We start from the raw sequence: 21,990 nt of genomic DNA on the forward strand, positions 1-21,990 counted from the left end.
TGATGCGAAAAGCGAACAGAAACTTTTGAAGTGAGAAGTAACAAACTTCTGCAACAGCGAACCATAAAGTATCACTCAAACCGTTCAACTGCTCACTCTCTGTCTTCTCACAAATCAACAATTTTCTACCGTCTCCCGCGGCTCAGACAAACTGGTAACAACTAACTCCCCATCCTTTATTAATTAATCGCCGGCCCATTTCAGGTACCATCGCAATCCGTGATATCTCCGGAGAAATTGCCAGTAATCTATTTATAACTTCCGCGCCTTTACGCAGGCTAGCAGGGTCTTCTACGCAGTGTTTGGGCCCACCACATGTTCTGGGGGGGTATTGGTTTCGAAGTCTTGATACTGAACGTTGTGAGCTGGGATAGAGGGGCGGGGATCAAAGAATGAGGGTTGGTATTTGGAGTGCTCTGCTTGGGCTCGACAGCGAGAGAGTTCTCGAGGGAGCGGAGGACAATTGGAAGGACCGTGGTAGAACGGAGGGTCTCGTTATGAATGATCGGGAATGCGGAACCCCGTCTTTCATGGCCCAGAATGTAAGAGAGGGAGGCTAGGTTCGTAGCGTAATTCAGATTCTATGAGGAAAATTAGTTGGTTGGTTGAAGAGAAAATGGGATGGGAGATAGACATACGCAGCTGAGATCGTCGAATGTAGGAGCAGAGCGTTTTTTTCCATCGCTCAGCACCGATGTACTGTGTGTAAAGGTAATCGGTGCTGTGAATGTCACATTGTTAGCATTATGTTTGAAGGGTTGTAAATTCAAAAGGCACAATATGACATGTCGAAGTAGAAAGGGTGGATTCAGAACAACCTAGATATCGAATGTCTCTCGGTCTGACGTTGCCAAGATAGGCCCTCGACTTTGAGAGAGGATTGAGAAGGGAAGAGAACTAACCTTAAGATGATGTAATACTGCGAATATTATCCAACATTGTTGGAGATAATTTCGAGAGAGAAGGATAATGCAAAACCCAACCACGTAGAGGCAGATTATGATTACTATCGCCGATGTTGGGATGAAGGCCAAGCTCTTTTTCTTGCAAATAAACCCATGCCTTATACTCAAAACTGCTCTTCGAGCTATCGGTCACCCACTCTGTGATCTCCTCAGGTGGATCTGCAATTTGAACTTCGGGAGGGAAACTATAGACATGGCTCCAAGTAACGCTAGGACGAAGTTCAAGTATACATTGCTTAATCCTCAAAGCAAAGAACTCTCGATAGAGCTTCTGATCAGGGATCAAAGCGATTTCAAAGGCAGGAAGATCTTTGAGAGGCAATCCTGCGTTTCCTGATACAACGATCTTTTTACAGAGTCCCATGATCCAGTTTTGGTAGACCAGCACTGAACGTTCAGGGAACTCTTCAAAGTAATCCTTGAGAATAAGACGGAAGACCTGCTCCCTGATTTCGGGTGGAATAATATTGAGGTTGCATGTCTTGTTGATATTCTTTCGCTTCTCACCAATTGACTTGGTTCTGAGCTCTGTGTGGACGCGATTGTGTCTTCAGTTGGTGGCATAAGTTTCGATCTTGACTTGTAAAGGCGATAATATCAACAAAGAAGTTTGGCGGCGCAATTTTTGACTAAAAGATGATAAGTTTTGGACATTGATCATTTGTAATCTGGTGTTTGCAAAACTTACAAGATGTATAAGATCTTCCCGTCCCCAAGGTTCAAACTTCTTACAAACATCAAGATATCGTTGTTGATCCCCCTCCTGAAGTCTTCCTGTCAGTTCGTCGCACGATTGAACGTCCAATCCATCAACAAGCTTCTGAAATGAGTCCATGTCAACCCCAAACAAACGTCGTTGATTCATTATGTCAACTTTCATAGTTGTCGATCTGAAGAGTTGGGTTTTATGTAAAGGAACAGAGGGAGGGAGGAAGTCAAGGTTTGGGGACTGGGCTGCTTGAGATTACTAGGTCGTTGTGGTATCCGATGTTTTTGGGTGACAATTCTGGAAGTGAATCTCGCTTCAGCTGATCTCAAGGTGAATTCACTCGCTCTTCAACCCTGGTTTTGAGAAATACTATGTAGATGATGACATCCTCTAGCTTCTGCAACGATTGAATGTGAGTTTTCCAGTCGTGACGAGGATACCTAGTTCTACGTAACTTGACTACACCGATACCTCATGAACGCGACCAGATTGCATTTTAAAAGATGCCCTGGCATCAGGATAGTTTCCAATTCAGATCTGACAATCTAGTAACCCTTCATTTTTTTGTGATTTGAAGGACTTGGTCTCAACGGGTATGTCATGTCACTCATGCCTTTCCCCCCAGCAGGCACGGAGATCGTTTTCTATCGTAACGCACTCAACGAGTTCAGAGACGTGTTTGTTATATATCATGTTTCGAAAATATCTAGAATTAGATGTAGACAACTATTTTTCATTGCGGCATGTAACTTTACTGCACTAAAGAATGTAATGGTAGATCGGAATCAATTCCATGAAGAATCATTGTAAAACATTTGTTACCAGTACTACCTATGTATGTCTTTGTATTGCAATATCGTTTCTACTATCATGTTCGAGATCGTTGCAATATGTACCTAGGTAGTATCATAAAGTGGTGTGAAGTGTGAAATATGACGTGGCGATCTTGAGGCTCTCTCTCCGCTCTGTTTGGTAGATGATCCGTGAATTATGCATACTGTAACCCCCGCCCCGCCGCTTGCTCGCTGTCGACCTGTCACATTGCGAGTTTGCATTAACACCCGCTCTTGCAATCCAAAGTTGTTCTCCGTGAGAACAACTTCAACAACTTCAACAATGACCAAATATGAAGAAGACTATACTTCTTTGCTTTATTCACGGGTAAGAAAGATATGCTGACACTCTTTTTAATATCGCACAGACTAATCCTCGAGTCAGCTTTAAAGGGAGATGATACTTTTGGATCCTTTCCTGAACATCTTCGAGCTCTCGTAAGCCATGGCCTCCCAAAGGTTAAGGTTCGCGCGATCACATATCCGCAATACGAAACTCGAGGAGATCTGGGAGAATGTGTGAGCAGGTTCAGAGATTGGTATTGTCACCCCTTGAATTAGTATTGAAACCTAAAGCTAATCGATTTTGCACAGGCTTCAAGAAAAGGGTAATTGATATCGAAGTCCAAAATGGAACACCTTCTCCAACCGTCGACCCTTCTGTCCGCACGATACTTATTGGTCATTCCATGGGAGGAATCGTCGCTGCTGATACAGCACTGGCAATCACATCAGATAAGGTGATAGATTCGAAAGAAACTACAGATGCAATAAATGCTTTCATGTTCCCATATATTCAGGGCGTTCTTGCATTCGATACTCCTTACTTGGGCATATCGCCAGGTGTAGTTGCGCACGGTGCTGAAGGTCATTACAATGCAGCTACATCAGCTTTCGCGCAAGTGAGTAGTCTGGCAGGTGCACTATGGGGCGATAAGGAGGTAGACAAAACGGTAGAGGAAAAGAAACCAGTTGCGGCATTACCAGCACCACCGCCTCAAGAAGCACCTGCCTGGAAGAAATGGGGAACGTTGGCAATGTATGCTGGAGCAGCAGGCGCTATTGCTGCTGGAGGTGCAGCTGCGTACTTCAAAAAGGATCAAATTCAGGAAGGGTGGTCATGGGTAGGATCACATCTTGAGTTCGTGGGATGCCTAATGAAGGGTGAAGAATTGAAGAAGAGGGTAGCTGGGATGGTCACTTTACGGAAGGAATTAGAGGTCGGTTGGGCAAATTTTTATACAAGGTTGGGCAAAGAGGCAGTGAGTAAAGCTGATGGGAGCTTGGTGGGGAGTTTGATTGGAAACCAGAGGACATTTTGCAACCTACCGAAAACTAGCGCCAAGGATTTCTTTCGAGAGGCGATCAATGACAAGGCCGCTGATGAGACAAGTGCGCATATGAGTAAGTTTCCACGAAGATTTGAAGTTTTGGGGGCTAATAATTTCCCAGCTATGTTCTTTCCAAAAGACAATCCAGGATATTATACTTTATCTGAAGATGCAAAGAAACTGATAGTGGAGTGGTCGACTAATGAGTGGTACGAATCAAGTACAAGAGAACGCTCTACGAGCACAAGAGAACGCTCTACACCCACAAGAGAGCGTTCTATAAGTACACGAGAACGCCCTACACCCACAAGAGAACGTTCTATAAGCACAAAAGAACACTCTACAAGTACAAGAGAACGCCCCTCAATCACAAGAGAGCCTTCTAAAAATACAAGAGAAACGCCTACAATCACAAGAGAACGTTCCACTAAGATCGAGCACGAATTACGATAATAGCAATATGTTTGGAGTTTGATTTTGAACGAAAACGAGAGAGCCGGCGTTTTTGGATGAAGGGTACATGGACGGCAAATAGACAGATTACCAGAGCGATATAGAAAGACTGCACTACCTTTCCAGAATGAATTAAAGCTCATGCAATATATGTTCCCGATGTATCATGACTCGACTTTGTTGTGCACTGTCACTAGATTACATCATTATCCCACCTATTGCGGGGTTGAAGGGTGTTTACATCCGTGATAGTCGGAAAAATGGCGATCTGGCGGCACAATTGATGAAGCTTTTGAGATCAGATATATTGGCATGAGCCGCTAAGCTTATTTTGTGCACATTCTGTGAACACACACTGTGTTTATTCGGATATTTTCCTTGGCCTGTCATGATTAATGCATCAAAACTGTCACGGTCTATAATGTGATCTTCACATATACAGCGAGGACTAATTCCAGTCTAAGGTTTCAAGTGTCATTGTTGTTCGCGATTTTGCAAGCGGGATTGTCATCTTCATGGGTATTCGTTATTGCACGTAGGTGAGTAAAAAATCGTCTGGACCGTGAACTTTGAGCCCAAATTTACAAGATGAAGACCACCAAGTGATTTTTAATTAATTCTTTTGATTTCGATTATTCCGGAATATAATCCTATTTATAGCGTATTTCGCATTTGTTCATTCGTTATTCATATCATATCCCATCCATAATTTACAACAAGAAAGCAGCGAAGCTTGCAACACCGATGCTTCCAACCCACATTAAGGATCCCATAGCACCATAGGCGACAGGTGCGACAGTCAAAGCTCCAGCCGCGCTAGAACTGGTGGCAGCAGCTGTGCCGGAGGTTCCACTCGCGGAGGCGGTTGCAGTCGCGGAAGCTGGGAGGCTGGAAAGGGCTGCATCAGCAGCAAAGCTTGCCGATACACCGGTTGCGTTCTTGCATGAAGTAGGGGCAGCGGTTGCCGATCCGGTAACGAAAGATACGGCGGCGCATTGGTAGAGGAGTCCTGGAGAAAGGAATACAGTTAGTGTATGGAAGAGATTAGAGACCTGGGGATTGGCTAGTGAAGTTCGCATACCATCTGGACCATCAGCAACAACATTTATGACACCTTGGCTTCCCGCAAATGTGGATGGGACAGTGATTGTTGGTTCGCAGAAAGCACCGAGACCAGTTTGTTGGACAGATGGGATAAGGTTTGTCCAATTGGCTGCAGCAGTATCATTTCCAAGCATAGCTCTGAACAACCATGTTGTAGATGGATGGGTAGAGGTCCTATTTTCAGTTATATGTTAAAACTGTTCATGGTACAGATGCATGGTACGCAATTGTTCGAGAGTGAGCGACTAACATTGCAATTGAGTCTCCATCTACGTGGAAGTCGGTAACATTATTGTCAAAACCCACGGTAAAGCCACCACAAGGCGCAGTTCCTTCTGCATCATCGTCGAAACCATCTGAAGAAATGTTAGCTTTCTCTTTCCCTTTCTCTTGTGAAGTCAATGTTCAAGCTTGGGGAGCTTACAGGTTGGAGGGTAGTTTAAGAGAAAATGCGCAGAGCATTGGGAGACAACGGTAGCAAGACCGAGAAGAGCTGTTAGACGTGCCATTGTGTGAAAGGTCTCTTTGTTGATATTGGAGGACTGGGGATTATTCGCAGGAAGTAGAAGTAAGAAATGAAATTCTTTGAGGCTCCAAGAAAGATACAAAGTGAAAGCTTAATTTACAAATTGACCAAATTCCTGGGGATGAGCAAGTTATTTAATCTTCTCTCGAGTACCCTGCTGGATATCAAGAAAAAGTGCTCAAATTCCGTATCGAGCCATTATGTTTGTAAGAGGACCATGCTTGGGCCATGCCAAAGGAATATCTTGCTCATCTTTATTTTTTTTATTTTTGAATGGACCCCTTGCCAAGAAGAGGCAAGAGACATATCCATGGATCGTGTCCGGTATGTGGCTAAAAGGTATCTGCAGTAGTATCGTATCTATCTACCCGTGAGTACTAGGTATGCCACCATTCGAATTCCGGATGGAAAGATTTCTCCGGGTAGTTCCTTCCTAATTCTTCTAATGTTTCGGATGGTTTCTGATGTTCCTTTACGTGTTCGGGCCAGTAGGGATTATGTGCATCAGACATCAGAGAGTCAGAGACACTAGAGAAATAGATTATTCCAGACAGAGTTACACAGTCTCGAGATGGGTACCTAGTGAGCTAGTCTAGTATCGTATCTTGCTCATTGTCCATGCTCACTGCTCACTCAAGCTATGCTGCGCTGCTCAACAATGAATCAATGGTTAATTGTCCAAGTAGTATAGAACCTTACCCGTGTCCTAATGAGTAAAATCTTATCGTGACTATTGTAAACTCACGATATTTATGCCCCTCCTCGAGCCCTCCTTCCCAATCCTCATTCATCCTCACTCATCCTCCATTTCACAATTCCGTCTCCCCATAAAATTACATCTCACGAGTCACAACCTCGGAAAGGTTTCAATACCCCATATCCCATCCCATATGCAGATATCATTGGCTGAGCAAGTTTTCTGGTTCCTTCCTCATACACTCCATCGACAGAATCCAAAGTGGTCCGTCCCTTCTTCCATGAGCAAGATAGGGTAAACGAGCGCAATTGAGCACATTTCAAGCCACTTGGCAGGGATCATAGCCGAGTTTAGTCGCTTGGCATACACATGTTTTGGTCCTCTGTTGATAATTAGTAAATGCTTAAACTTATCATTCGATTTGGATTTTGGATTTTGGATCTTGATTTTGAATGACGGTGAAAGATTGACTGGATTTTCTCTTTTGGTATATTTAATTACGATTTGATCTTGAGGAATTGGGGTTGATTGCGATTAATTGATACCGGAAGTGAGGGAAGGAAAGTTTGGTGACTTTTGTGCATAGTTGCATTGTAATTCCACGAACGAGGCTTCTTATCGATCAAAGAAAGAAGAGCAGAGATACAACACCCAGGATTGGTTGATAGCGAAAAAGGTTGGCGGGAACATCGAAATTTATTGAAGTGATCCGGACTTTCAACATTCGATTACGATAAGTGGGGAAATCATTCATCAACATATTCTCGTCTTGCCTCATCATTTGGAAAGGGGAGAGGCCGACTTTCTTCAAGGAGATTATTTTCGCTGGTTCGGAAGCCGGGAAGGCTGCGACGTTGAAGAAGGAGAGGAAGATAAGACAATTACGATTTACGAATTTTCTGGTGAAGGCCGATATATCTAGGACAAGATGGACGCACTTATGAGTGGGATGAGTGGTGGGATGGATATGGGTTCGAATATGATGTTCAGACCTTATAATCAGAAGTTGGCGTTGGGATATTGGTATATTATTGCCGGGTTTGTGGGTGCGGTGTTGCTGTGTAGGGGTTTTGAGAGGTGGAGAGATTGGATAGGTTAGTGGATTTTTCTTCTTCTTCTTTGGAGTTGTGGGAGAAGTTCGTTATTGGTGATTTGACAAAATCATTGCGGGTATCCATTGTTTGGAAACTCAAGCTATGGGATAGACGACCGGTCATCTTTCTTCCGTTGTGATGGGAGGGATGTGGGCATTCAGAGGAATATAGAGTATCCACATCCCAAACGACCTCGCGCCGAAGGGAATCATGAAAGCGCTTTGGAAAACGTTCCAGAGATGAGCAAGAGCAACAACAATGACCTGGAGAGATTATAGATCGCTAACATATCCCAACAGACTTCGGAGAAGCAAAATAGTTTCTCTAAAATATCCCACCAAACCGAGTAACCGAATCCAAGAGATATACGCAACAGCTACAGCCATTTTTCGAGAATCATCATATCCTCAAATTCATATTTCAACTCCTTATCTCTCATGGTTATCTCCTCCCTCGTCAGGCCGCACTATTCTTCTTCTTTGCTACTGGGCAATCTTGATCTTCATGATGACATACGACGTCACAATAAAAGATGCCTACTACTATGAACGCATTGGATTTCGGGGCGCTTGGATCTCAGTTACGCAAGTTCCGCTTATCTACTTACTTTCTTCCAAGTCGAACATTATTGGAGCCTTGATTGGAAGTTCTCATGAAAGATTGAACTGGTTTCATCGTTGGGTTTCGAGGACCTTACTCCTCACTGTCACGGTTCATGGTGCCTTTTTCTTTCAGGAATGGGTCCGAGCAGACTTTGTCTCCTTTGAGCTTAAACTTATGCCAATGGTAAAGTATGGAATGGGCGCATGGGGTATATTGCTTTGGACCTTCTTAAGCTCCTTGAGTCCTTTGAGAAGGATGGCTTATGAAGTCTTCGTGTTGCAACATATTGCTTGCGCAGCAGTATTTTTGTGGCTGTTGTACATACACGTACCTGAGTATGCTAGGTATAACGTATGGTTTGCTGTGGCGGCCATGTCATTTGACTGGGTTTTGAGAGGTATCCTACTTATTGTCAGGAATTTCAGAGTGAAGGTTGTCGGAGCAGCTTGCAGAGGAATGCAAAGAGTTGGCCATCAAGCGGAGTTACAGGCTTTGAGTGCTGATATAACCATAATCAGTATCAAGGACGCACCATTCACATGGAAAGCAGGTCAACATATGTATCTGTGGCTTCCGAGGCTCGGTCCACTTGAGACTCATCCCTTTACTATCGCGAGTCCATATCAGACGTCGAATAAGTGTCATTGTAATGAGATCCAACTTGCGATCCGGGCTCAGAAGGGATTCTCGAGAAGAATACACAATTATGCATCGAAAATGCAGAGCCTTGACAAGACTGCTATTTTGACCGCATTTGTTTCTGGCCCCTACGGTGTACCTCCAGTATGTGCATTATTCTCTCCCTCAAAAATCCAACGATTCCATACTAACTTTACTTGCAGAACTGGAGCTCTTATGAGACTATTCTTCTGATTTCCGCTTCCACTGGTGCATCTTACACTCTCCCCATCCTCGAATCCATCCTCCATAATCCCACACCAACATGTGTGCAGCGGATTCAGTTCCTTCTTGTGGTCCGCGAGCGTAGCCACATCGACTTTTATACTAAACGGTTAGAAGCGCGCTTCTCTTGCGGACAAGAAGGGTATTCAATTAATTGTGAAAATTGCCGTCACTGGCAACGATGGAGCATCAATGACTAGCTCAAAAGCCGAAGAAGGAAGAGCAGGATATCAATCAAGTGAGGAGGATAAAGAAGGAGATTCAAGGATGAAATCCATTGCATCTAGCTCATCATCAGAGGCAGGAGGATGCTGCTGCAATCCGCGATCCAGTGGGACGACAAACGACGACGAAATCTCCATACGAAGTTCAAACGCAATCATATAACGATGAAAAGAATTCAGATAAAACAGAATCCCTCATCACCACTCAACAAATATCGCGCGTCTCTGGAGATTCTCCTCAACCTGGGGGTGGTTGTTGCTGTGCCAAAAAACCGGAGGCAAAATCAAGCGAGAAATCACGGAGGGGAGTGAGAGATATAATATATTTGAATGGAAGACCAGATATTAGTCAATTTATCAGAGGGCCAATAGAAATCACGGGAGGAGAAACTGCCATAACAGTCTGTTGTGGAAAGGGTTTGGTGGCTAAGGTTAGGAATTCAACAGCCAAGTTGAGTGATGAGAGAGCGGTGCATAAAGGAACGGGGGCGAATGGAATTTTCTTGCATGTGGAAGAGTATTGTTTTTGAGCGAATCTAGATATCCAACAAATATATTGATATTTTCATATTCTTGATCGAAGCCTTTCAGCCTTCACTCTCTCCTGCTGGGCGGCGCAGCTCGGCTCGAGGGTTTCTTGTCTTTGTGGGTACCAATCCTTCATAATACCCCTAGTAGATGTTCTCTGCCTCTAACCTATACCCAAACTAGAATTCCACCACCACGACGCCTGCGAATTATGGTGTCTCACGATCACGTGATTGGCATCTTGTGCTCACTTTTTTCTATCGAGTCTCGAGCTTGTCCCTACCCCAAGGTCCACTATGTCAGCGTGCTGTTGGTGATTTTTTTCTGTCACATTTCAAAGAAAACAAATGCAAGCAAATTGTCAACCATTATCCACCATGCGAATAATACTGGAGAGAGATCTATGCAGTATACGACTCATAATGTCCAGGGTGTAAGCTGACAATGAGTCTAAATGAGTATGATGATGCGCCAATCCCTGGCTGCACATCACAAAATGATTTGTTCATGCAAGGTGAATTCCTTCCTTCCTTCGGTGAGAACAAAAAACCCGGTGCCGATTTGCCAGTATCCTACGAACAAAATGGGATGGCTTACTTGGCACCAACCTCACCGATTTATAAACATGAAATATGTGCAACGTCTTCCACTATCATCTGTAACTAAATCACACTTCGCGACTTTTGTCGGCTTCTTAGAGATATCATACCACAAGAACTACATGATATGAAAACACACCAATATGTCAACCACACCTAGCGAACACATTCCGCTGTCTAGAAACCATCTCTGGGGCCCAGAACGAAGACGTCTTTCTGCTCATCTCATTCAAAAGGCTCTCGATGCACTACCAGGCTCTCGTTCTTCGGAACATTTACCAAGTAAACCATACAAGACGGTCAAGAGACCGTATGAACAACATAGGTATACGGGAAAGGCGAGTAAATCTTACGTGCCTCCAGCGCCTGTTAGTGAGAGAACGAAGAGAAAGGAGAGAGGCCACTGAAGCCGAGTGAGGGTTATGATTGGGGGGTTTTTGGGATGGTGTTTGAGGTTGATACGGATGAAAGTGGGAGCCTTGGAGAGGAAATTCTTTGGTCAAGGGGAGTACATTTTTTTTGGAATTTGCCGGTCGGAGGTCGAGGATGAGATTTATAAGTGGTGCTTGGAGGGAAGGTGCTACATATCATCAGCAGGAAGGATAAGTTGCAGTCATGTTGTTTGTACATGTGATAGAAAAGACTCGGATGTAGGGGCGAGAGAGGAGGATGCGTGTATCGTTGCGGGCTGTAGGGGCGTGAAGATCCTTGGCGGGAGTGGGGTGCATGAGAGAATTGGGGAGAGGAGTGGTAGTTTGATTCAGCTGCTACAGGTTTGTAGACGGATGTATGCTTATATTTCACATTTATCTCGCATTTACCTTGTGTCTCTCTCCTACTTCGATCAGATATCTGAGTGTCCATTGAAAGATGAGGCAAAACTTGAAGCTAACAAATATAGCTTACTCGGAGGCAATCTCTCTTCTCTACTCAACCAACACCTTCAACTTCGACAGCATGGAATCCTTCATCTCTTTCAGTAACGAGATTCTTCCCCATCGCTTTGATTCCATAACCTCCGTAACCCTCGATTTCTCCTTTGATACAATCATCTCGGAAGCACAATCAATTCTTTGATTTCGCACTTTCTGGGTCTCTTCAAATACCAACCTCCCTGACCCATTTCCTTCTCACCCCATCATTATCCCAAATCTTCCTCCTCCCCTTCTGCCCTCACATCTGTTCATTCCCAACAGTTCGCTAACCTTCCCATCCATACAGTCTATAAACGAATCCTCCTCTAACGACGTGCCCCGTTGGGAACGTACATGGATGATAATCGGGTCCATGAAGTCGCTTAAAAGTCTCAAAGCAACAATCATCTGGCCTAGGAAAATACCAGCTTGGAGTCACGAACTGAGATTGTTGGAACCTTTGAATATGGTAGGGATACTAGGTAAGGATGCCAAGGATGGTAAGGGTAAGAGTAAAGATGGTGAGCGTAGGCCTGAGAATAAAGATGGATTTGAGGTGAGACTGAGGGAGTTGACGAAGGAGGCAAAGGGGAGAGGGAAGGCGAGGGCTTATGAGGTGGGAAAGGATTTGTGGTTGGGTGAGTTTTCCATTCTCATTGGTACACGGTTATTGACTGCGATGGTGTTAGAAACGCGAAGATTGTACCGGCAGCGGGATTTGATGAGATCACCGAAGAGGACTTGCCGTTCAAGGTTGTTAGGATGAAGTTGTAAGAGATGAGAATTCAATGTGGAAAGTATGTTCTTGAAACGTCTACTATGGGGTGAAGGTGGCACAGGAACAAAAGGCACGGAGCTGTGGATCAAAGTGAATGAACTTCTTGCAGCTATGGTTCTAGTTTGTGTATTCTCAGAGAGCTTGACGATGAACATAATGGTTGAAACCATGGCCAACTCGGAGACTTGAGGTCGAGTCAAAAGCCATTGCATGTTCAACTTCCTAAATCTAGGTATCTTCCTCGAATAGCCGGGATGATATGAAGTTCGGGATATCAAGAAGACTGTGATGGGCGGAGCAGTGGAGTTCGACGAATGCAAATTCATAATTGTATCAGAGACTTCCGTCTCCCAAAATTCACTTCTATTTACTTCAATCTTGAGCTTCAGGTGACCAATTAAAAAATTCCAGATGGAGGAGATAGTGAATTGAAATGATGCTATGGTAACAGAGATTTCAGGGCAATTTCACGCGTAAATATTACCCATATGATATTCCCACCAACAAATCTCCCACAACAACCTTTTCCTAAACCTTACAACACACAAAAAATTCAAGATCGATTGGTTAAATCTTTTTGGACTTCTTTCTATTTCCTTTGGGAAACGGATTTCTTCCTTCTTCTTTCAATTAAAGTACATCGTTTCACCATTGCATTCTCACTGGCTTTGCATTTGTCAATTGCCGAGGCGCTCTTTCCCAAAATAACGAGAAGCGCACACACTTTGCAGTGGCTTCTGGTATTATTGCAATTCAATTTCTCCCACCTGTTCTTTCCTCTTTCTTTTTACAAGATGGACGAATCCAGAAAACTCAAACCCACAGCGGAAAAAACCGAGCCCTACCATCGGGAGATGCAAGTTGTCTTTCAAGAACTTATGGAGCGCGATACAAATTCTAAAGGCAGTAGCTATGACTTAGCAGATCAAGCAAGCCTACAAGAATATAATGTCGCCGTCGCAAAATTGGAAGATCGAAAACGTCGTGCTAAGGCCACTCTTCATAAAGATGTGCTTTTGGAAATCGATAACGCCTACAAGAAAAATTTGCAAAAGTTGCAAGCACTGGAGGCAGATTGTACCAAGGAGCGAGAAGATTTGGAGAAAGAATTGTTCAAGAAAAGTGGTAGATCTTTCAAGAAACTTCAAGAATTGCATACTAAGAAACTTTGCAAAGTCAAGAGTTCAGCGAAAGAGCCAAGGAAATCTTTGCAGAGAATGTCGAAGAGCTTGTTACAAGAAAACAGTATTTCCACATTGGGTTCTGGTCTTGCGATCTCTGTCACAGCCACTGGCGCCGCCATCGATATCCCATCTACTAGTTCCGCTAGTGAATTGACGATGCCCTGTGAGGTCGAACTGAGAGAGTGATTCGGGATCAATTCATTGTGGCTAGCCCAGATGATAATCAATCACTTTTCATGGATTCTCCAGACTTTGAACCCAGAGTTCCTCCACCGATGGGAGCTTCATGGACTTCTTCTCCTATGGCCGCAAGCCTTTCAGTTCAGACCATCTTCAAATGATGATCACTCGATTAATCGTCAGAGACTAAGGCCTTGTCATCTACCTCGATCAAGAGAGAAACAAGTCCTACAATGAATGATTGCATCCTATTTTCGAGACCCTTTGGACATTTCATGTTCCAACACAATCGCTGGGCATGGCCTCTGACAAGCCTTATGGTTTCTCATGCTCAGTCATGGTGCCCCCCTGTGGATACCGCAGGGCGATATAGTAGCCTTGGCCGGGAGGAACGCAACAATCCTTCAGAATGGTTCTATACCATCAATTTCAGTTTCTGCTAGATTCAACCAGCTCATGCGCTGAACTCTTTGGTCAATACCCCCACATTGGACGTTCCCAGCTGCCCTCCTGCCTTTGAACATATCGCACGTCAAGGTTACTCGTCGTCACAAATCAGTAGACCTCTCATGAGCGCTCCCAAAAAGACATTGTCGAACACTGGACTTCCCGATGATGTCCCGAGCATGAGAAAGAAACAACGCACGTATCACCGCAAGGACCAACTGACCGCTCCCTTAAAGCGAAAGGCTTCTGACGCCAATTTGAGCTATCCTTACGATAATACAGAGATCTCGAAGACTGGAGCCCCGACTCAAATTCAGGAAAATCATGATGAAGCATATAGAGTCCGAGAAGTACGCCCAAGTGCAACCAGTCCTTCAAGTGCCAGCGGTGCGAGTAGGAACTGGACTGGCCAAGCCCCTCAATTTGGTCGGCAACAGGCTATCAAGGAGGAGTCAACTTCAGAGGTGACCGGGGTATCTCGATCTATAAATGTAGAGCCAGCACACATGTCAAGTCTCGTCCATCAACCTAGTAATGTAGATGCAATGCAATCAAGGATCTTGACTCCAAGAAATAGTCATGTAGGCTCCTCACGAGGAGCAGTCGCTGGCGCTAGAACCTCCAGCCCAGAGCCGTTTCGACTAACAGCTATTACTAACAAGACTAGCATTACAGAGGCTGTACTACACTTCGTTCTTCATATTCCTATCGAGTATATTTCTTATGATGCTGGCGCTCCGTCTCGCTCCTACCCTGTTACCTGGTCTGGCACGAAAGGTAGTCTTAATCCTAGGCAACAATTCGGTCATAACTATAGCCTACAAGTGGTGCTCGCGAAAAATGGAGTCTTGCACCCCTTTGATGGCGCTGATAACAAATCCTCAAAGTATCCCGCGTTTGTAGTCAATGGTTCTTGGATTCTTGGAGGCTTCTATCACAGAGAGTCGGGCAACTGCAGAATCGAGATTTATAGGCCGAGATCGAAGAAGGAGTATAAGGCGGAAGTCGAGGAACGTTATGACCGTGTCGAGATTCAAAGCGCGAGGTTGAGAATTGTAATTGCCGAGGAAAGTGACCTTGATAACTTTGTTCATTGCTATAAAAAGTTGCACCCCAATGCTGAAATTCGTGCTGAGTATGTCCCCCATGAAACCGTCGATCGTTCTTTCCTCGCGACCTCTAGCTAATTTATCTTGCTAGTGATCGCCTCGGCTCCCTCGAGGATTTCCATGACGAGAGCGGTGATTCCGATCCGACATTGAGAGAAGGTGAGCACATATCCACTGGGATGGTTCTGATATTCAAGACAAGCAACTAATGCCACCACAGAAATCGAGATCAGAGCTCAAAGATTGGCACTTGCCGCACCTGTTGCAGTCATGACTTCGGCTTGATCGATTCATTTTATTGATTTTTTCCCGGCAGAGGTACAGAAATACAACAAAAGCCGCCAAGAGAAATTTGTACGACTATAATGAACAGTATCTTCTGAGAGAATTTTACCTTGTGTATCACCAAGCGGAAGCGCACCCATCGACAAAAAACATCCCCAAAAAAACTCCAAAAAGCTAAAACCCCGGGGAACCCCCCCCCTGGACGAACAACGAATACCTGGTATCTACGAATGACGAATATTATGAGCTTACGATGTACGAACATAGAAATTGACATTCAAGGTAACGCAGCGGAGCATTTTGTAAGATTGCACACATGAGAGTTAATCAGAGAATGACGGAGATTTTGTCCTCAATATTTATGACGATGTTGGATACCGATTTTGGCCTGGAGTACGAAAATGGCAATATTCATGCAGAGGGCTACATGATAACAATCATCTTGCACTAGCAAGAATGTTGCCATTTCAAAGGGCTGGAGAAAGTTGATGGCGAGTTGCAGAAAATGGTTGAAAACGAGATGAAGAAGAAAAAAAAGGTGAGGTAAAGAGAGAACAGTTCTGTCTGAGTAGATGTAAAAAAAAAAGTTCTTTTTTATACCTGTGTCTTTTGACAGCTTTGACCTTGACATAAGGTCAAAGTACTGCTATGTGATGTTCACTATTCGCCCTTGTCCCGAGATATGTATACTTGAATTTACAGATTGACATTCTCAAATGTGATTTCGTCTCTAGTTGACCTCAGACGAGCAGGCAGAATGTTGAATGTTCTTTTCATTCTACCAGAATGATATGTTTTCTGTGACCTCTGTGACCAGTGTCACAAGACACGTCTATGCTACGTTCATTGATGTGGACCAATAATCTAGATTTTAGGATGTATGCGGGAAGCAAACCCCCTTTCTCAACTTTCAATTCCTCAACTCCCTCAAATGCAGGTATATCTATCTATCTAAGCACCACCAACTCCAAATTTACAATTTACAAAAAACGGTTCCCACCTCTCCACCTCCATTCTGCACTAATGTACTTCTCTCTCTAACCCAAGCATTTAATCCCCTCCTTCCATTCTCAACACCTACTCCGCTCATTTTCCAACCTCCTACACTCATCTCCGCAGGACTCTCTCCCCATGAATTAATCCATGTGATGCCAGCTTCAATCTGACCGATCACTTCATGACATTCATTAATATTCTTGCCGAAGACACCAGCTGCCAATCCTAATTTGGTATCGTTGGCGCGACGGATAACTTCTTCTGTGGTAGAATATGTGAGGATGCAAAGAACTGGACCGAAGATTTCTTCGCGGGTAATAAGCATATCATCTGTACAGTCTGTGAAGACTGTAGGGCGAACCCAGAAGCCTGATTCATGGCCACTTGGGATATTGGTTGGTTTTTCGGGACCACCGTAGAGGAGTTTTGCTTTATCATTTTCAATTCCGTGTCGAATATAGTTGAGCACTTTCTTGTGATGGATTTCTGAGACGAGAGGACCAAAATTGCTGTTGGCATCCATTGGTTCCAAAGCTCTAATGTATTCCATCTTTTCGACAAGACGTTTCTCGAATGCCGATTTCATACTTTCGTGTACGAAAACTCGGGTTCCATTTGTGCAGACTTGACCGGTCGAGTAGAAGTTGGCCATCATGGCTCCATCGACAGCATTTTCAAGGTCGGTATCTGGGAGGATTATGAGAGGACTTTTACCGCCCAACTCCATGGTAACATATTTCATGCCGCCAGCTGCTGAAGCAGCAACCTTTTGTCCAGTTGAAACTTGACCTGTGAAACTTACTTTGGCAATACCTGGATGGGTGGTCAAGTATCCTCCTACTGATCCATCTCCATGTACGATGTTGAAGACTCCCGGTGGTAATCCAGCTTCTGCATAAACTTGTGCGAGGATTTGGCCGTGTAATGGGGTTACTTCCGATGGTTTATAGACCATACAGTTTCCAGCTGCTAAGCAAGGTGCAGATTTCCACAAAGCGATTTGAATTGGATAGTTCCAAGCTCCAATGCCGGCACACACGCCCAAAGCTTCCTTTTTGGTATATATCCATGCATCTGGTCTTAATTGTGTAGTTTCGCCATTCATTCCCCCACTTGCGACTAAGCTTGCGAAGTATTCTAGCACGTCTGCTCCAGTAACAACATCGACTGCGCTGGTTTCTGAATAAGCTTTGCCTGTATCGTGTGTTTCCACCTTAGCAATTTCATCGTTTCGTTCGCGAAGTATTTGAACGGCTTTGAGAAGGATTCGGGAGCGGACAATTGGTGGTGTCTGGGACCATGATGGGAATGCTTTGCGTGCCGAAGCTATCGCGGAATCAATATCTGATGGAGAAGCCTTTTGTACCTGTGCTAAAGGTTTTCCTGTTGCGGGGTTGACTGTTGTGAATGTTTCTTGTGAAGTTGCTTGTTGGACTTTGCCATCATAGTAAAGCTGTTGTTCTGCGTATGTAGACATTTTGAGGATAAGTTTTGATGATCAATCTTCTGCTGATACTCAATGACTTTCAATGCTCACTCACTTCTTTCACCAATGAAAACCTTAGGATGATACTACACAATGAGGTAAAGAAGGGAATGGGTCTCGAAGCAAATAATTTCCTTAGTGGGGCAAAAGGAGAGCGCACACCCTTGATACCGGTATTCTTCGGTAGCTAAGAAGTGAATTCCTGGAATGGACCTCGTGGACTTGATTCAAACCTCTACACCAATACTAATTGGGAATCGTGGCCAGTGTGGAGTGGGAAAAATTGGATACGATGAAAAATATCCAAGATGGAAATTGTCAAATATGGCGGAATGTCGGACCAGAAAGAGAATCGTTTGCCAGATACCGAGCGGAATACTGGATACGGGAAATCGCCTTCTTCTCGGGGGATTGTAGATGCAGATGAGGCGATTATATGTTATTGATGACCAGCCACCTCTGCTCCGTACTCCGTAGATGGATCTAGATAGCGGGAGGGCTTGTGAATCTTTGGAGATGATGATAAGGAGGAGCAAGATGGGAAGTTCAATGGCATTGATATGGATGATAAGTCAAGGGGGAATAGATATCGATATCGATAAGACAAGACGAGGGGGACACGGTAGCTAGTGGATCGTATACTCCGGAGAGTGAAAGACTTTACCTGGAGAGTTAGATGAATGAAGTTTTGACTGCTTGAAGTCTGATAGAAAGATTATGTACGATGGATGAGTGGATGGATGGATGGATGTATGGATGTATGTAGGGAAAAACTCACTTCATTTGGTAATGACGACGATTGACCAGGTTAAAAGTAACGGCTTGGCATTTTACATTAACTTAGATTGTAACAACTGGGTGTCAATACAAGTCATTATTGGTCAACATGTTTCAGTCCCCCAGAAAAGCTGACCAGATCTAAACCTCATTTGGTCTAATACACAATACATCAAACAACATCAGAGCACCAGGAAAAAGTTTTCCTTTGAACACTACGATATTCATTCATTTAATCATCCATTCATTGACTTCCATCAGACATCAGACTTCAGACTTCAGACCTCAGATTAAACTTTTCTTTGTGCAGCATATGATTTCATTGTTTGAGATGGTTTATATCGGTAGAGTAGGTATCTGCTATCCATACTACTCTAGCAAGAGTAAGAGTATCGAAGTGATGATTAATGATAACCTTATATGATTTCCTAAACACATTGGCATCTCCTTCAACTGATCGACTGACTGACAGAGTCAAACTATCATCTACATGTACGATTACTACGACATGATTCAAAAAAGTCATGGCATGACCATGATTCATTCATTCTCTTGACCAAAAAGTCAATTTTACTACAGTATTACTGGATTGAAGATCCTTGATAACTTGGTAAAACTACCAGGTACTTCGTAAAGGACTTCTTAAACATTCACTAGGAGGGAAGTTAGTTTCCTAAGGCTAGATAGACATCTTTCTCTCTCTCCATTTTTTAACTAATTTTTTCTTCTCCGTTCTCTCTCACTAACAAATTCCATCTGGATTCGTCTTCACCGTCATTTCATAAGTCAAACCATCCAAAAGACCACGCGCCCTCTTTCCCTACTTGGCAATTTTTATCTATCATTTTATATCTTTGCATGCCTGGCAGGCAATAGTCAACCCCAGGGGGTCCGTCTTCGATCGTCCATAGCCTCTTACGATACCGCCTTATACGATTATACCGAATAACCTCGATTGGGAATCCACTTCCAGCCCCTCCCCGACTAGGATATCATCAATCTCAATCCCTAGATAGAAATCACCTGAGGGCGACCTTCTACACGTTACTATTACAAATACGTTCATCGTTTCTTATTTAGATCTTTTTCTTTTGAATATAATAGAATCCTTTCCTTTTGGATATTCAAAACTTATCAGACCAAGTATTCAAAATGACTACCGATCTTCTATCCCCATCTCAAGTCAACGACTTTGACTATGTCATTGTTGGAGGTGGAACAGCAGGATGTGTTATTGCTAGCAGACTTTCCGAATACTTACCAAATAAGAAGATTCTTATGATTGAGGGTGGTCCTAGTGATTTCAATAATGACAAAGTATTGAAACTCAAAGAATGGCTTACATTACTTGGTGGAGAATTGGATTATGACTACGGAACCACGGAACAACCAAATGGTGATTATGACTTTTCTCGGAGCATTGGAAGTTGATGCTGACAGAATATAGGAAATTCATACATTAGACACTCACGTGCTAAGGTTCTTGGAGGTTGCTCCTCTCACAACACTCTGATATCATTCCGTCCATTCGAGTATGATTGTCAAATTTGGGAGAGTTTGGGATGTAAAGGATGGGGATTCAAGACCATGATGCGTCTCATTGATAACCTCCGCAACCAAACTAACCCTGTTCATCCACGCCACAGAAATCAAATTTGTAAGGATTGGGTCCAATCTTGCTCTACTGCCATGGACATTCCCATCATCCATGATTTCAACCACGAGATTCGTGAAAAGGGTGCTCTCGAACAAGGAGTTGGTTTCTTCTCAGTATCATATAACCCAGATGATGGACGAAGGAGTTCGGCCTCCGTCGCTTACATTCACCCAATTCTCCGCGGTGCCGAGAGTCGACCAAACTTGACTATCCTCACCAATGCCTGGGTCAGCAAACTTAACTTTGACTCCAGCAAGACTGTCAAGAGCGTAAACGTAACCTTGAAATCCGGCGAGAAACTCACCGTCTCCCCTAAGACCGAAACTATCCTCTGTGCTGGCGCAGTCGATACCTGTCGTCTTATGCTCCTCTCTGGAGTTGGCCCTGCCCAACAACTCAAAGACCTTAACATCCCCGTCGTACACGACCTTCCAGGTGTAGGAGAGAATCTTATCGACCACCCCGAATCCATCATCATGTGGGAACTCAATGCCCCCGTACCACCTCAAACTACCATGGACAGTGACGCTGGTATTTTCCTCCGTCGTGAACTCCCCAACGCCGCCAAAAACCACATCCACCCAGAACTCAACCCTAAAGCTCTCCCAGATGGCACCATTGCAGATATCATGATGCACTGCTACCAAATCCCCTTCTGTCTCAACACTGCTCGTCTAGGCTACGACGCCCCTCTAAATGCATTCTGCATGACCCCCAACATCCCCCGTCCCAGATCCCGTGGACGTATTTACCTCACCTCCTCCGATCCCTCTGTAAAACCCGCCCTCGACTTCCGCTACTTCACCGATCCCGAAGGCTACGATGCGGCCACCATTGTCGCCGGTCTCAAGGCCGCACGTGAAATCGCAAAGAAGGCACCTTTCTCAAACTGGCTTCTCCGTGAAGTAGCACCCGGCCCAGAAGTTCAAACTGATGAACAACTTTCCGAATACGGAAGAAAGGTTGCTCACACCGTTTATCACCCAGCTGGAACTACCAAAATGGGCAGTGAGCAGGACAAGATGAGTGTGTGTGATGAGAAATTGAAGGTCAGAGGACTTAAGGGTGTGAGAGTGGCGGATGCTGGTGTTTTCCCAACGATGACTACAATCAATCCTATGTTGACAGTTTTGGCAATTGGAGAGAGGGCAGCGGAGATGATTGCACAGGAGGCTGGATGGAGAGGAATGGTGGAACCGAGGTTGTAGGTTTTGTTTGGAGAAAAGAAGACTTGGGTATGTGCATAGGGATACGGATACGGATATTATTATAGTGGGCAAATTTCAAATACATAAGTAGTTGTGTATGGTTGGATGGATGAGAATTATTTTGATTTTGCACGCGAAGCAATAATGCGTGGAGAGGAGTTAGCCAAGTACTTGTATAGAAATATTTAAGAAAGAATATTATGACAATTATCAATATACATACTTCATCTGTACGTGCACCCTCAGTACCAATCCACCCTGAGTGAAGTGAATGAACATCTAAGAATCATTAACTTCAACTATGCGAGGCATCAAAATCGACTCTTTTCATCCTCGTTTTCCGTCTTCGCATTCCATTTCCCAACTCCCCATCACCACCACCAAAACTCAACGTCAATAG

The 21,990-nt window shown here is 44.1% G+C and overlaps 8 protein-coding genes across 8 annotated transcripts; 5 read left to right on the top strand and 3 right to left on the bottom strand.

The window, feature by feature from the left end:
• Positions 1 to 101: 101 nt before the first annotated feature.
• On the bottom strand, positions 102 to 1,995 carry EAF02_006256 (uncharacterized protein). Its single transcript, XM_038902304.1, has 5 exons — positions 1,654 to 1,995; positions 1,473 to 1,594; positions 921 to 1,411; positions 639 to 721; positions 102 to 581 (listed from the first exon to the last, which is right to left on the bottom strand). The coding sequence occupies exons 1-5, from the start codon at positions 1,843 to 1,845 to the stop codon at positions 279 to 281; spliced, it is 1,191 nt and encodes a 396-aa protein (XP_038757524.1). The 5' UTR covers positions 1,846 to 1,995; the 3' UTR covers positions 102 to 278.
• A 795-nt stretch (positions 1,996 to 2,790) lies between these two features.
• On the top strand, positions 2,791 to 4,291 carry EAF02_006257 (uncharacterized protein; the record flags this gene model as incomplete). Its single annotated transcript, XM_038902305.1, has 4 exons — positions 2,791 to 2,835; positions 2,901 to 3,024; positions 3,102 to 3,911; positions 3,960 to 4,291. 4 exons carry the CDS (start codon positions 2,791 to 2,793, stop codon positions 4,289 to 4,291), a joined length of 1,311 nt encoding a protein of 436 aa, XP_038757525.1.
• A 710-nt stretch (positions 4,292 to 5,001) lies between these two features.
• EAF02_006258 (uncharacterized protein) lies at positions 5,002 to 5,904 on the bottom strand (the record flags this gene model as incomplete). The annotated part of the gene is made up of 4 exons (XM_038902306.1): positions 5,002 to 5,300; positions 5,373 to 5,569; positions 5,646 to 5,751; positions 5,820 to 5,904. 4 exons carry the CDS (start codon positions 5,902 to 5,904, stop codon positions 5,002 to 5,004), a joined length of 687 nt encoding a protein of 228 aa, XP_038757526.1.
• A 1,642-nt stretch (positions 5,905 to 7,546) lies between these two features.
• EAF02_006259 (uncharacterized protein) lies at positions 7,547 to 9,972 on the top strand (the record flags this gene model as incomplete). The annotated part of the gene is made up of 5 exons (XM_038902307.1): positions 7,547 to 7,656; positions 8,012 to 9,098; positions 9,158 to 9,289; positions 9,336 to 9,456; positions 9,506 to 9,972. 5 exons carry the CDS (start codon positions 7,547 to 7,549, stop codon positions 9,970 to 9,972), a joined length of 1,917 nt encoding a protein of 638 aa, XP_038757527.1.
• Positions 9,973 to 10,712: 740 nt separating this feature from the next.
• EAF02_006260 (uncharacterized protein) lies at positions 10,713 to 12,249 on the top strand (the record flags this gene model as incomplete). Its single annotated transcript, XM_038902308.1, has 5 exons — positions 10,713 to 10,933; positions 10,988 to 11,356; positions 11,550 to 11,589; positions 11,630 to 11,764; positions 11,791 to 12,249. 5 exons carry the CDS (start codon positions 10,713 to 10,715, stop codon positions 12,247 to 12,249), a joined length of 1,224 nt encoding a protein of 407 aa, XP_038757528.1.
• An 806-nt stretch (positions 12,250 to 13,055) lies between these two features.
• EAF02_006261 (uncharacterized protein) lies at positions 13,056 to 15,466 on the top strand (the record flags this gene model as incomplete). Its single annotated transcript, XM_038902309.1, has 4 exons — positions 13,056 to 13,608; positions 14,079 to 15,207; positions 15,273 to 15,340; positions 15,402 to 15,466. 4 exons carry the CDS (start codon positions 13,056 to 13,058, stop codon positions 15,464 to 15,466), a joined length of 1,815 nt encoding a protein of 604 aa, XP_038757529.1.
• A 973-nt stretch (positions 15,467 to 16,439) lies between these two features.
• On the bottom strand, positions 16,440 to 17,939 carry EAF02_006262 (uncharacterized protein; the record flags this gene model as incomplete). Its single annotated transcript, XM_038902310.1, has 1 exon — positions 16,440 to 17,939. One exon carries the CDS (start codon positions 17,937 to 17,939, stop codon positions 16,440 to 16,442), a length of 1,500 nt encoding a protein of 499 aa, XP_038757530.1.
• A 1,042-nt stretch (positions 17,940 to 18,981) lies between these two features.
• Positions 18,982 to 21,739, top strand: EAF02_006263 (uncharacterized protein). Its single transcript, XM_038902311.1, has 2 exons — positions 18,982 to 20,121; positions 20,173 to 21,739. Exons 1-2 carry the CDS (start codon positions 19,878 to 19,880, stop codon positions 21,588 to 21,590), a joined length of 1,662 nt encoding a protein of 553 aa, XP_038757531.1. The 5' UTR covers positions 18,982 to 19,877; the 3' UTR covers positions 21,591 to 21,739.
• The last annotated feature ends 251 nt before the right edge of the window (positions 21,740 to 21,990 follow it).

Source organism: Botrytis sinoallii (genome assembly GCF_014898435.1).
Source record: "Botrytis sinoallii strain Bc 23 chromosome Unknown BSIN_010, whole genome shotgun sequence".
Lineage (NCBI taxonomy): Eukaryota > Fungi > Ascomycota > Leotiomycetes > Helotiales > Sclerotiniaceae > Botrytis > Botrytis sinoallii.